The sequence below is a fragment of the Trachurus japonicus genome, chromosome 6 (assembly GCF_045865225.1).
Source record: "Trachurus japonicus isolate A0001 chromosome 6, Traja_1.0".
NCBI classification, from domain to species: Eukaryota; Metazoa; Chordata; class Actinopteri; order Carangiformes; family Carangidae; genus Trachurus; species Trachurus japonicus.
Window position 1 is genome coordinate 30,610,674 of NC_140912.1, and position 14,046 is coordinate 30,624,719.

General features: G+C 42.8%; 3 protein-coding genes across 3 annotated transcripts in view; 2 read left to right on the plus strand and 1 right to left on the minus strand.

Annotated features, from left to right (window-relative positions):
- The window catches only part of LOC146986414 (uncharacterized), a 154,323-nt gene extending 144,214 nt beyond the window's left edge, over positions 1-10,109 (plus strand). The window contains exons 9-11 of the mRNA XM_085780208.1: positions 277-323; positions 1,026-1,650; positions 9,661-10,109. Coding sequence (XP_085636334.1) covers positions 277-323; positions 1,026-1,585 — 607 coding nt within the window. The 3' untranslated portion in view covers positions 1,586-1,650; positions 9,661-10,109. The remainder of the gene's footprint in view (positions 1-276; positions 324-1,025; positions 1,651-9,660) is intronic.
- Positions 1-14,046, plus strand: part of LOC146986424 (protein NLRC3-like) — a 478,141-nt gene that overhangs the window by 13,813 nt on the left and 450,282 nt on the right. The gene's annotated exons all lie outside the window — the stretch shown is intronic.
- Positions 11,707-14,046, minus strand: part of LOC146986426 (cytosolic 5'-nucleotidase 1A-like) — a 7,970-nt gene continuing 5,630 nt past the window's right edge. The window contains exons 4-6 of the mRNA XM_085780351.1: positions 14,032-14,046; positions 12,856-12,986; positions 11,707-11,946 (exon numbers count right to left, since the gene is read on the minus strand). The exon at positions 14,032-14,046 is cut by the window's right edge and continues 108 nt beyond it. Of these exons, the coding sequence (XP_085636477.1) occupies positions 11,707-11,946; positions 12,856-12,986; positions 14,032-14,046 (386 nt within the window). The remainder of the gene's footprint in view (positions 11,947-12,855; positions 12,987-14,031) is intronic.

The window sequence follows — 14,046 nt, forward strand, 5'->3', positions numbered from 1 at the left end:
AGCTTGAGAGTCAGAGAGTGAAAGTGTGTGTCTCACACTGCAGTGACATCACATGGAGAAAACACATGATGAAGTGTTTCCTCCTCGTCTCCTCCTGCTCTGTATCATCACTAGATAAAGACTCCAGCTCCTTCTTCTCTGTGCTCAGTGTTCATCCATACATACCAGCCTCCATGTGAACACAGTGATAAAACAGTGTGTGTGTGAGAGCCATGTAATGTCCATGTGTGCATGCTGACAGAGAACGTGCTGCTCTGACCCCCCTCCTCCTTTCAGGGTGGAGCCTGCTGGAGTCCAGTGTTTGTCACCAGGTCCGAGGAAGTGTAAGTGTGTTTTTACTTTATTTTTACTTACTTATTAAAAAAAACCTGTTAAAAATAACATGTTTCAGAAATATGACCTGGTGAAAATGTAATAAAACCACACGTAAAGGTGTATACACATACATGTGCATAAGTGTCTGTGTGTGTACATGTATGTGTGAAAATTTTTGTTTGTATGGATTTCTATACAGATATTGGTGTTTATGTATTTATGTGTATATGTGCGCATGTGATAGTAAATTTATTTATGTGTCTATACTGCATGTAGCATGTCAACACTTAATAGAAATGTATTAAGATGATGAGCAGCTGGGCTGCAGCCGCTCATGTCACTTTTGTTGTAAACGTTGTTTGTTATGTTTTTCTTCTTCTTCTTCTTCCATTTCTTCTTTGCTTGGATGTAGGTACTATCTAATTTGTGAATTAATTCTTTGTAACAAGGGGTAGACAATATAAGTTTGCTTCTTTCTGCCCCCTTTCATTCAAGAGTTACAGTATTGTCATTGTTTATTTTATTTTTTGTTTTTATGCTCGATAAATGAATGAAATAAATAAATAAACTAAACTAAACTAACTCAACTTTGAGCAGCACATTCAACCATCTTCACACTGTCACATCACTGACGTCATGAGTCTTCATCAAACTGTCAATAACTGATCACATGATCAATAACTGCAGCTGTGTCTTGCTCTCTCCATCAGATTCCTGTCGACTCACAATCGACACAAACACAGTGAACAGAAACATCAAACTGTCTGACAACAACAGGAAGGCAACATATGTGAAGGAGCGTCAGTCATATCCTGATCATCCAGACAGATTTGACCGGTGGCCTCAGCTGCTGTGTTCAACTGGTCTGACTGGTCGCTGCTACTGGGAGGTCGAGAGGAGGGGAGGGGTTTATATATCAGTGAGTTACAGAGGAATCAGCAGGAAAGGAGACAGAAGAGACTGTGGGTTTGGAGGGAACGATCAGTCCTGGAGTCTGAGCTGCTCTGATGGTGGTTACTCCGTCAGGCACAATAACAGACTGACAGACATCACCTCCTCCTCCTCCTCCTCCTCCTCCTCCTCCTCCTCCTCTGTCTCTAACAGAGTAGCAGTGTATGTGGACTGTCCTGCTGGCTCTCTGTCCTTCTACAGAGTCTCCTCTGACACACTGATCCACCTCTACACCTTCAACACCACCTTCACTCAACCTCTGTATCCTGGGTTTGGATTCCCCTGGTACAGTCCCGGTTCCTCAGTGTCTCTGTGTTGAGTGAATCAGAGTCTCCTCCTGTCACAGAAACCTTCTCACTGTTGAACAGACAGTTCAGTCTCTACATGTCTGTAACTCCCGTTCAGTCAATTATGACACAAGGTGTTCCTCTCACAGGCATTTATTCTCTTCAGTCGAGGAATTATCAAGAATAGTTCACAGGTCGACGAATGTCGTAAGAACTGAATAAATAAACATAAACAAACAATTAAATCCACGCAACACAGAACGAGCCACGAAGCACAATATAAACAACAACAATACATAAACATACCTCATTGGCCTTCTTAACAGAACGGAGTTAAGGACACTTTCATCTGCTTCTTTCATACCGGACTTATTGACCGCTGCTCACCTCAAGCATGGTGAAGGTAAAGTGCGTCAACACAAAACGAACGTGAGAGCACTGACACCGGCGAACATTGGTTCCGCTACAATAAACAGTTCTCTTTAGACATAATTACATCCATGTAAATTAACACAAATATATTCCCTTATTTAAACTTAAATTATTCACATTTTATTCATATTTTTAACTACCAATTATTTATTAATTATTTAAATGAACTTAAATAGTATAACTGACTTTGATGGCAGCTACACTCCCACCAAATCACTGGTGATTTCTCTAATGAACTTAAGATAAAGATTCAAATAATAATTCAGATAATGTTTATGATATTTGGTGTGAGGAAAGGCAGTGAGACAACAAGGCTGCATTACTCAGCTTCCAGCAGGGTGACTGTCTTGTGGATTGGTCTAACGAGGTAGACTGGCTTGTTGAGTCGCTTTCCTTGGTCATCCAAAGTTGAGTCACTGATAAGCAACTGCAGCTTCCTCACACATCCATCTTCACCAGGGTACACTTCAGTGACCTTGGCCAGTTTCCACTCATTTCGTGGTGCAAGATCATCTTGTATTATCACTACATCGTTGACTCTTGCATTCCGATGTGTCTTGTTCCATTTTTGTCTCTGTTGCAGGTTTAACAGGTACTCTTTTTTCCATCTCGACCAGAACTCATTGGCCAAATGTTGCACTCTCCGCCATCTTTTGCGAAGATAAAGGTCTTCTTTCACAAACTCTCCCGGTGGTGGCAGGATTATGGAAGACTTCATCGTCAGGATGTGATTGGGCGTGAGAGGCTGCGGCCCAGTTGGATCATTGAGTAAATGTGCTGTTAAAGGTCGGCTATTTATGATCGCCATGACTTCATACAGGTAAGTTCTCAAAGACGAACTGTCAAGTCTTTGGGAGGACTGATCCAAAATGGATGTCAACACACTTCGTATTGTCCTGATTTGCCTTTCCCAGGCTCCCCCCATATGGCTGGCGGATGGAGGATTCATGACAAACTCGCAGCCCAGTTGCTTGAAGCACTCTTGCTTCATCTCCTTCACGGCTTCCATGAACTCACGTTTCGCACCAATAAAATTGGTTCCTTGGTCGGATCTGAGTTGTCGTACATTTCCACGTACAGCGATGAAGGTCCGAAGTGCATTAATAAAGGCGTCTGTTGTCATGTCATCAAGTAGTTCAATGTGCACAGCACGAGAACACATACAAGTGAACAGCAAACCGTAGCGCTTCAGCTCTCTCCGACCCTCCTTGACATAGAATGGACCAAAACAGTCCATCCCACAATAAGTAAAGGGTGGGGTTGTTTCCATGCGCTCACGAGGTAAATCTGACATTTTCTGTTCTTCTGTAGAACGTCTGAATTTTCTACAGTTCACACATTTGTAAATGTAGGACGACACAGCATGATTACATCCAATTATCCAGATGCCGTTTGATCGTAGTGCATTCATTGTTATGCCACGCCCTTGGTGGTGCACTTGCTGATGATAGTGCTTGATCAGTAAGGTCGATATGTGGCTAGACTTCGGCACGACTGCTGGATGCTTGATGTGAGGATGTAAAGCTGCATGTTCAAGTCGACCTCCCACTCTGAGGATGCCCCGTTCATCCAAGAAAGGATTCAATCGGTGCAGCTTGCTGGTCTTATTCTTAGCTGTGATCTCCTTCTTAGATTGAAGATTTTGGATTTCCTCTGAGAAGGTTGACTGTTGGACAATACCAATGATGGTAAGTTCTGCCTCCTTTCTCTCTTCGAGACTTGTGGCTTCATTGGTTCTGGATACCAACCCTTTAAGCTCTTTGATCCACCGCACAAGCCTGGCGATGGCTTGGACTAACCTTGTCCAGCTGGAGAACTTAAGGAAGCGACCGAGCAGTGAATCTTCTGTTGTTAAGGTCTTGTACACAAAAGCTTTACGCACTTCAGGGTCTTCAACTGCAATTTCTCCCACCTTAGTATCTCCACTGGGAAGCTCGTCACACCAGAGAAAGCTTGGACCCGTGAACCAGTTGGAAGCAATGAGCTCCTTTGACTTAAGACCCCGAGATGCGTGGTCTGCGGGATTTTCTTCAGAGGCCACATATCTCCATTGACTTGGATCGGTACTTTCCTTTATTCGCTGAATGCGATTTGCCACAAATACGTGGAATCTTCTGGCCTCGTTGTTGACATATCCAAGTACGACTCTTGAGTCCGTCCAGAAGATTTCCTGGGCTCCTTCGAGCTCCAACTCTTTTCTGAGCAAGTCACTGGTGCGAACAGCAACAACAGCTGCTGAAAGCTCGAGTCTTGGTACTGTAGTGACCTTCGTGGGGGCCACTCTGGCCTTACCCATGACCAGCGAACAGTGGATTTGTCCTGTTGCACTAACTGCTCTCAGGTAAGTGCATTCTCCATATCCCGTGACACTCGCATCCGAGAAATGATGGAGTTCTTGTCTTTGGACTTCACCGAAGCTTGCTGGGAGATAACATCTTTGAATCTTAACATCACCTAGATTCTGTAGGTCCAACAACCAAGATTCCCACTGTGACCGAAGATCGTCAGATAGTGGTTCATCCCATCCGGTTTTCTCTCGGCACATCTGCTGAAGTATTTGCTTCCCGACAAGAATGAAAGGCGCTACGAAGCCGAGTGGGTCGTAAACAGATGCTACCGTTGACAAGACGCCTCTTCTAGAAAGCGGGCGTTCACTCACCACTACTCTGAAGAGGAACTGATCTGAAGAGATGCACCACTTAACACCTAGGGCTCTCTCAATCAGTGGCTCACTCAAGGCTAAGTCTTGATGTCGTGCCTTTTCTGCACACTCTTCTCTGGGAAGTGATGCAAGTACCTCCTGACGATTGGAAATGAACTTGTGGATGCGTAGCTTGCCAGCGCTGCAGAGCTGCCTGGCCTCTCTAATCAGCTGTATCGCTTCGTCATCTGATGACACACTCGTCAGGCCATCATCCACATAAAAATTCCTTTCTACAAAGCGGATGCTTGCTTCACTGAAACGACCCTGTCCTTGAGCTGCAATGTGCTTGAGGCCGTAGTTTGCACAGCCTGGCGATGAGGCGGCCCCAAACAGGTGCACTCGCATACGATAGACTGATGGTTGGGCTTGAAAGTTTCCATCTTCCCACCAGAGGAATCTCAAATAGTCCTGGTCTTCTGTTCTGACGTGAAACTGATGGAACATACGTTCAATATCGCACATCACTGCTACAGGACCCTTGCGAAACCGGCAGAGAACACCAACCAAATTGTTCGTCAGTTCTGGTCCAGTAAGCAGATGGTCGTTCAATGATACGCCTTCAAACTTCGCTGAACAGTCAAACACGACTCTTATCTTCCCTGGTTTCTGTGGGTGGTACACCCCATGGTGCGGGATGTACCAAGCAGGGCTATTATTTACATCTTCCATTGAAACCTTCTCAGCGTCTCCGCGAGATATTGTTTCACTCATGAAGGCTACGTAGTCCTTATGGTATTGTTTGTCCTTTTCAAATCTTCTTCTCAAACATTTCAGACGATGCTCTGCACATTTCCTATTGTCTGGAAGATTCGGCCTGCCTTCTTTAAATGGCAAGGGCATTTCACAGTGACCGTCTTCCTTGATTCTGATTCCTTCCTCCATTATTGATAGGAAGCGGAGATCCTCTTGAGAGATGTGAGCATCTTCTACACCTCTTTCGTTGAAGTCAGACTCAAGTGCCTTTATCACATCTGGTGGAGTGATGACTTCTTTTACTTGTGTTCGACATATGTACCGGACTTCACTTGTCAGATTAGCAGGCGACTGCTGATAAGGTGTCACTTGTCTCACAACAACCGCGTGGCTGCTTCCGAACGCATCACCGTAGTCGACACAGGGATTCACACCGCCGACGATACTCCAGCCAAGGTCCGTTCTTTGGGCAAATGGCTCATTGTCTTTGCCAGCCACAACCTCTCTTGGTAGCAGAGCTTGAGAACAATTGTAACCTATAAGCAGGCCAACATCACATTCGATTAAAGGAGCAATCTCTTCAGCAAGGTGCTCTAGGTGAGGCCATGCTCTTGCTGTCTTAGGTGTGGGGATATGACTTAGATTGACAGGAATAAACTCTCTTGTGTAAGTTACTGGGAGAGGGATTTTCTTTGATGAATAAAAGCCTCTAACTTGCAACCCAGTTAGCTTCTGACTTGGAATGACTGTACTTCTGGATGCTAGCGTTGACAGTTTCAATTGCACAGGCTCCCTTTGAGTATCCAGAATGTCAGCCTTTTCTTGCAAAACAAAGGTGGTATCACTTTGATTGTCCAAAAGTGCATATAAGAGAACTTCACTGTCTGGGTTACTTGTTGTGGATAACCATACTGGCATAACCGAGGAGGTATGGGTGCTCTTCATATCTTGTACGACTCGGTGAGAAGTTGCCTCCCTCAATGTTGCATCAGTTGGTTTAGACTCTGTTCTTTCTTTTGACCTTTCTTTCTCTTTTGAGTGTTTCACACTGTCTTTTCTTTCGTCGTCCCGATATTCTTTCTTTCTGTCCTCCTTAGCTCGATCTTCGTGTAAGCATGTTGGGTGCTTCCTTTTGCATGTGTCGCAGACACTCCTCTTTTCACAGTTCTTTGAAAGGTGTCCTGTTTTCAAACATCCAAAACACATTTTATTTGTTTGCACAAATTTGACTCTTTCTGTAATTGACTTGTCCATAAACCTTCGACATGTGTGAATGCTATGGTTTGACTTCTCACAAAATACACAACCTTTAACATCTGAGTTTTCTTCAGAGCTGCTTGCTAGCACCTTTACACCGACGCTTCGTGTTTTTGGTGTCTTCATCCTTTCAACATCATTAGACTTCAGAGCATGAAGAGAGGTCACAGGGCTACAGGCTATCTTAGCTTCCCTTGCGACAAACCCAACAAACTGACTGAAGCTGGGGAATGTCTTAGCTTCTTCTTCAATCTCAATTACCTTTCTGTTCCATCTGGCTGTCAACCAATCAGGAAGTTTGGTAAGTATCCTTTGGTTTTCACCACAGTCATTTAGGACTTGGAGACCTTTAATCTCAGACATTGCTGCTTCACAGCCTCGAAGAAAGTCTGAGAACTCTCTGAGTTCAACACTATCCTTGGGTCCTATCTTTGGCCATGAGGTGAGCTTATCTCTGAAAGCTTTAGCGATCATGAATGAGCTTCCGTATCTTTCTTCCAGGACGTCCCACGCTGAATGGTAAGCTGCATCCGTGCCTATCAGAAAATAACTCTCAATGGCTTTCTTTGCAGGTCCGCCGACATACTTACGGAGGTAGTAGACCTTCTCATTCACTGGAATGTGTTTCCTTCCTATCAGAGTTTGAAAGGACATTTTCCAGTCTTTATACCTTAGCGGGTCTCCACTGAAGACAGAAGGCTCTGGTACAGGCAGACGGCTTGCATTGATTGACTCTGCTATTGCACTGGCAAGTGATGTAGTGCTATGCTCTTGATGGGCATTAATAGCAGGCTGCTCCCTTGTGGCAGTTTGTGTTAACACAGCAGGTTGTACATGTGCACCAGTCTGTGTTATATGATGCACTGGGCGACTTCTTGATTTAGATACAGGTTTCTCTTGCTTGGGCTTGCAGTCGTGGAGCAAATCTGATATCTCTTGATCTGAGTCTACTTCTTGTTGATAGACTTGCAGTCTTGCCTTTGCAGCATTCATCTTCTTGACTGTCTTTAAGCGCTCTATCTGCATGCGCTTCTCTTCTAAAGCATTTTGCCTTGCAGCATTTTCAGCTTCCTGTAATGCAAGTCTCTGTCTGTTCTCATTTTCAAGTGTTTCAAGCTCTTGTTTCTCACGTTCCATTTCTTGTAAAACTTCCAAAGTGGCTTGAGTTGCAGCTAACTCCGCTGCAGCTTCTTTTACCTTTGCAGAGGACAGACTTGAACGTTTTGAGCTTAAGCTTGAACTCTTTGTTGACTTAACTCCTTGAGAGTCAACATTAGATCTCTGTGATGCTGCAGATAAAAACACTGAGCCAGTCTCAACCCAGTATGCTTGATCACTTTTAGAATCTTGTCCTTTATCTGTCTCTTCGTTCAGATCCCATTGCAAGATCTTTCTTGTGAGAGCATCACATGTGTCTACTCTACGACGAGTCTCTCCATCAGGTGCCTTGTGTTGACGTAAGTCTTCATAGGCTTGTTTTACATCTGTTGAAGCATGGTCGACTTTAGTCATGTGGTCTTGCAGTATCTCATTGGGAAGGGATCCGTCATGTGCTCTTTTAGCCTCCCTCACAAGAGATTTCCATTTCTTGTAAGTAGTTGTGAAACTGTTCAAAAGCTTTTTAGATTTGTTGTCTTGGAGTTCTTGACCCTTTTCAGTCAGTGTTCTGTTTCTCTGACTTCTTCTTGGTCCTTCTTGTGCAGCAGCTTGTTTCTCAACACCAACCTCACTATCTTGTAATGAAATTGTGTTTAAATTTGCTTCAATAAGATGTATAGACTGCTGTTGTACTTCTATAGCTTCAATATTACCATGATACACAGCCATGTTCAGAATTGTTTGAGTTAACCTTACTTGTAATTTTTGATTTAGTTACCCTTTAAATGTAACTGAAACTAGTTACGTTGACTAGCTTAGCTTGAAGATTACTAGTTAGTGTAGCTGTTAAATTGCAATAAAATACAAATTTCAACTAACCTAACCCTTTTAACCTTTAAATTTAACCAACAATTTTTTACAGTGTCTTAATGTTTCAAAAATCGCTTTCTCAATACAAATGAACTTATTTCCACTTGCAATGGATTATATCACTTATTTTTAACTTTAGCAGTAGCAAAGAATGACTCTTTAAATGTCAAAACACTTCAAATGGTTAAATAATAAACGAATATGATGAAATCAGAAATCACTTGCTTGTTATCATGTACATAACACCAGAAAACTTCACCTTTCAGCACTTATAGAGTCCCTTATAAGCAGTTGATAAGCTATACCTCTTAACATTCAACTTGTTTTGAATGCATTACTTGCTTGTTGTAAGCTTGATCACTTGGTGCTCTTGGACTCTGCTTGCTGCTTGCTTGAGTTACCGGCATGTGCACAGTCTTATTTTCTCGGCGCTGGCGTGCGTTGCAACTCTCTTGCAGCTCCGTCCACGGCGGGCGCACACATCGTCTTTCCACCTCACGTCGGACAGGCTGAGTTCTTACTGTAACTCCCGTTCAGTCAATTATGACACAAGGTGTTCCTCTCACAGGCATTTATTCTCTTCAGTCGAGGAATTATCAAGGATAGTTCACAGGTCGACGAATGTCGTAAGAACTGAATAAATAAACATAAACAAACAATTAAATCCACGCAACACAGAACGAGCCACGAAGCACAATATAAACAACAACAATACATAAACATACCTCATTGGCCTTCTTAACAGAACGGAGTTAAGGACACTTTCATCTGCTTCTTTCATACCGGACTTATTGACCGCTGCTCACCTCAAGCATGGTGAAGGTAAAGTGCGTCAACACAAAACGAACGTGAGAGCACTGACACCGGCGAACATTGGTTCCGCTACAATAAACAGTTCTCTTTAGACATAATTACATCCATGTAAATTAACACAAATATATTCCCTTATTTAAACTTAAATTATTCACATTTTATTCATATTTTTAACTACCAATTATTTATTAATTATTTAAATGAACTTAAATAGTATAACTGACTTTGATGGCAGCTACAATGTCTGTCTCTGTCTCTCACTCACGTTTTCACATTCATGGATTAAATCAGTTGATTTTTAAAAATATTTTCTCAATGATTCTTGTAAACTTCTTCCTCTTCCTTTAAAGATGGATGATTCATGTTCAACTTTACAGGCTGTTTGTGAGCTGGTCACGGGTAAACAGACACGACAATAAACACAACTGGAAACAAACATAATGTTGTATAAACGCTGAATATAATGAATTACATGTGATTTCTTTTTCTTTGTGGTTTTACTGAATCATTACTGCATTTCCTGCTGATGAGCTACTAATCCTACCAGCTAAAGATTTTTCTGTTAACATGCCACTGAGATAATTATTAAACTGTATTAATCTCTGTCCTGTAAATAATCTGATGTGAAATAAATAAGCAATATTTATTGCTATATTGCTTATGTAAAACGGTTACCAATAAAGACAATATGAAAGAGGAATACGCAATCAATTTCATGTAGTTTTTATTCGACCAGAAATATTATCTAATCAAACAGCCCCAATGTGAAAAAAATAGCCCCATCTCTCCGGACGTTAGCTCCAAGTTAGCTCTGCATGTCGTGTTGTCCTGCTCTATTTTTAATAATCTGACGATGTGTGGCTGGTTGCTAGTTTGCTGGTAGGAGGTAAAACTAGAGGAGGACGCCACAAAATACATGTGTTGGTGGGATTTATCTGATATGAAAACTGATCTCAAGCACATTTGGTCTTTACATGGATAAAAGGAAAAGGTTAATCTACCTCTTTATTTTGTCATTCCCACATAGGCTGTATGAATATATCACACCACCTCTAGTCATTAATACAAACTGACATGTAAAAAAAATCCTCATGTGGGCTTGTGTAGATCTTAACCCCCTCAATGTTTAACCCAAAGTTAAGCCTATGATGCCCCCCACTGGTCAAAATGAGACACCACACCAACAGACACAAAAGCTGTTTTTAATATTTTATTCATGTATAAAATACATAATCTCTAATCTCTCTGCAACAAACGACAGAAACAAATGTAACAGTTTGGGTTTAACCATCTGTGTGTGACGACCTTCACACTAAAACGTCGATAATAATAATCAATTGTTTTATTTTCCTAAAGTTTTAAAGGGATAGTAGCATTTTTTAAAAGTGGGGTTGTATGATCTACAAATAGCCCCTAAGTACTTTAATTGCAGTAGAAGACTCTCTGCACTCCTCCCGTTAGCAACGCCAGCCCATAATAGCCCTGCCCAGAGATTTACAACATACAGTGTTGTGAACAGACCCAAAGAAACGGCCTATTTTCGCAGCCTAAAAGAGGTTTTCCCTGAAAAAAAATACACAGTTCCATCGTTCGCTATAATATAATTTTTTCCAGCCCTTCAAAATGCAGGAAAAACACAGTTTTTATTTGGGCCTAACCAACTCACGTATCCCTCCGCCCAGGGTTAGCACCCGCCAATCAGCAGTTGGTTAGGTCCAAATAAAAACTGTGTTTTTCCTGCATTTTGAAGGGCTGGAAAAAAATATATTATAGCTAACGATGAAACTGTGTATTTTTTTTCAGGTAAAACCTCTTTTAGGCCGCGAAAATAGGCCGTTTCTTGTATGTTGTAAATCTCTGGGCAGGGCTATTATGGGCTGGCGTTGCTAACGGGAGGAGTGCAGAGAGTCTTCTACTGCAATTAAAGTACTTAGGGGCTATTTGTAGGTCATACAACCCCACTTTAAAAAAATATACTATCCCTTTAACCTTAAATCTTCTGAGTTCAGAGTTAATTCTCTCTTAAACCAAACACCGATCATAACCTGATCAGACCTGAACTCATCAATAGCCCAATCACCAATCAATAGACGAACAGTGAAAGTGAATCAGAGTCAAACAGCATTGAGTTCAGACGTGAGGTCATCGATCAGTGACCTCATCATGAACAATAAACAGAAACTCTGAGGTTGAACCTTTGACCTTCAGTCAGACTGACGATCTGAACTATCCCTTTAAAGACACAGTGAACGTTTCTTTGTGAGGTCATGCGACGTTGTGATGTCATCACTCCTCCAGGCTGCCGTCGCTGAGCAGGAAATGAGGTCTGACCAGCGACAGCATGGGGCCCCTCGGGGCCCCGGCCAGACAGTACGCCTCGTCCGGCCCGACGCCCCGAGACCGCAGCGTCCTCAGCGCGGCGCAGCAGCTCTCTCTGCCGCCGCGCGCCGTCACCATGACGAAGCTGAGCGGGCTGTCGACCATGCCGAACCTCCGCCGCGTCTCACCGAGCCGAGCCGACAAACTCTGCAAAAGGAGAGAGACAGTGAACGCAACCTCCAGGTCAGAGCAGAGGACGACCAGACAAGGCCGTTTTATTTGTATCGCCCGTTTTTACAAACAGTTTGTCTCAAAGGGCTTCACATCCCATCATAACAACATCCTCTGCCCTTTGACCCTCACATCCACTGAGGAAAAAAAAACTCCATGGAAAACCCTTTTAAAGGACAATTCCAGGCAAATTCAACTCGGGGGTGTATGTTCCTATCATTTTAGGTCTAAAAGAAGGAATCTGAAGATTTTCTGTTTAGTTGCTCCTGTTTTGTGATAGTTGTGTCTGTCCCCGCATCGCCACGGCAGCGATGAATGGGAGCGGATGCAAGTTCTGCTGTTTAGGCTGTTTACATCCCTCAAAGCTGTAATTTTTTTCCACAGACAGCGTCAGATGGCTCCTCAAACATGCACCGAGAAGTTTATTTACTTCAAGCAAGCCGACATGTTTGTAAAACTAGATCTAATTCAAAGTCTCCCGGAGTCTCGCGCGAGACCCAAGTTGATGCGCTCGGTGTGTTCAGGTGCAGTTGGAAATCTACCGTTTGTGTCATAAACACAGGAATATCAGCTCTTGACTTGCTTCAAGTGTACATTTTTTTTCCACAGACAGCGTCAGGTGGCTACTCAAACATGCACTGATAAGTTTTTTTACTTGAAGCAAGTCAAGAGTTGATATTCCTCACCTGGAATTGTCCTTTAAAAGGGAAAAACTGGAGAAACCTCAGAGTGAGCAACAGAGGAGGGATCCCTCCCCCAGGACAGGCAGTAGATGTCGTATACAGACAAGTTTATACTGTATACAAACAGTTTATAACATGGAATATGGGAAAGGTTAACAAGAGCTGATGAAAGAGGCAGCTGGCGGCGGCGGCGAGTAGCTACCTGAGCGGCCCGTTGACACGCCGACGCCGGGCTGACGTTGGGCTGGACGACCGCGTCGCCACAGAATAAAACTCTGAGCTGCTCAGACGAACAGGAAGCCGTCTGCTGGTCCAACAGCGCCGAGAGGACGCCTGGACCGAGGACAAGGAGGATTCACCTTCTGACACCACACTCACCAATACACCGTCAATACATGATTAGAGCTGCAACAATGAATCAACTAATCAAACAATAATTGATTATTAAATTAATCATCAACTATTTTGATAATCGAATAATCGGATCAGTAGTTTTTTTTAAAGGGATAGTTCAACATCTTGGCAAATTGGCCCATTGCCATAATTCCTATAGCCATAGCAGTAGGTTTGTTACCTTTAATTGTCAGTGCAAGCTATTTTTAGAACGGCGGAGAAGAGCCGTGAGCTGCTCAGAGCTACGCTACAGAGGCTCATGGGATTTCTTGGTTTCCCTCATCAAACTCATCAAATACACAATCCAACAACTCCAAAATGCTCTGGTGGACAAGTTGTGACCTGCACATTCACCACGCTATGAGATAATAACAGACGTTACCAGACAGAGTTGTTTTAGAGGGAAATGCAGAGACTGCTTGATGAAAAACTGTCCCTGAAGGCAACGTGCATCCGCGGTTTTGCATTTGCCTCGAAAACAACTCTGCACTGACAATTAAAGGTAAAAAAAAACCTACTGCTAATAAGGGATTATGGCAATGGGCCAATTTGCCAAAATGTTGAACTGTCCCTTTAAGAGAAAAAAAGTCAAAATTCTTTGATTTCAGTTTCTTAAATGTGAATATTTCTGGTTTATTTGTTCCTTTATGACAATAACAAACAATAAACTGAGTCTCTCTTTGGTTTGTGAAGAAAACAAGACATTTGAGGACGTCGTCTTGTGGTTTGGGAAACACTGATTTGGCATTTTTTAACATTTTATTGACCAAACAACTAATCGATTAATCGTTAATATAATCAACAGATTAATCGATGACAAAAATAACCATTAGTTGCAGCCCTATACACGATCAATCCATTACCAATATGTTAGCAATGGAGGGGAACTTCATCATATTTTAAGTTTTAATCATCCTGCTGTGAAAACGTGGCGTCGTCGTGGTGACGTCGTCGTGGTGATGGAGAAGAGACGAAGCCTCCTCACCTTTCTGCGACGCCT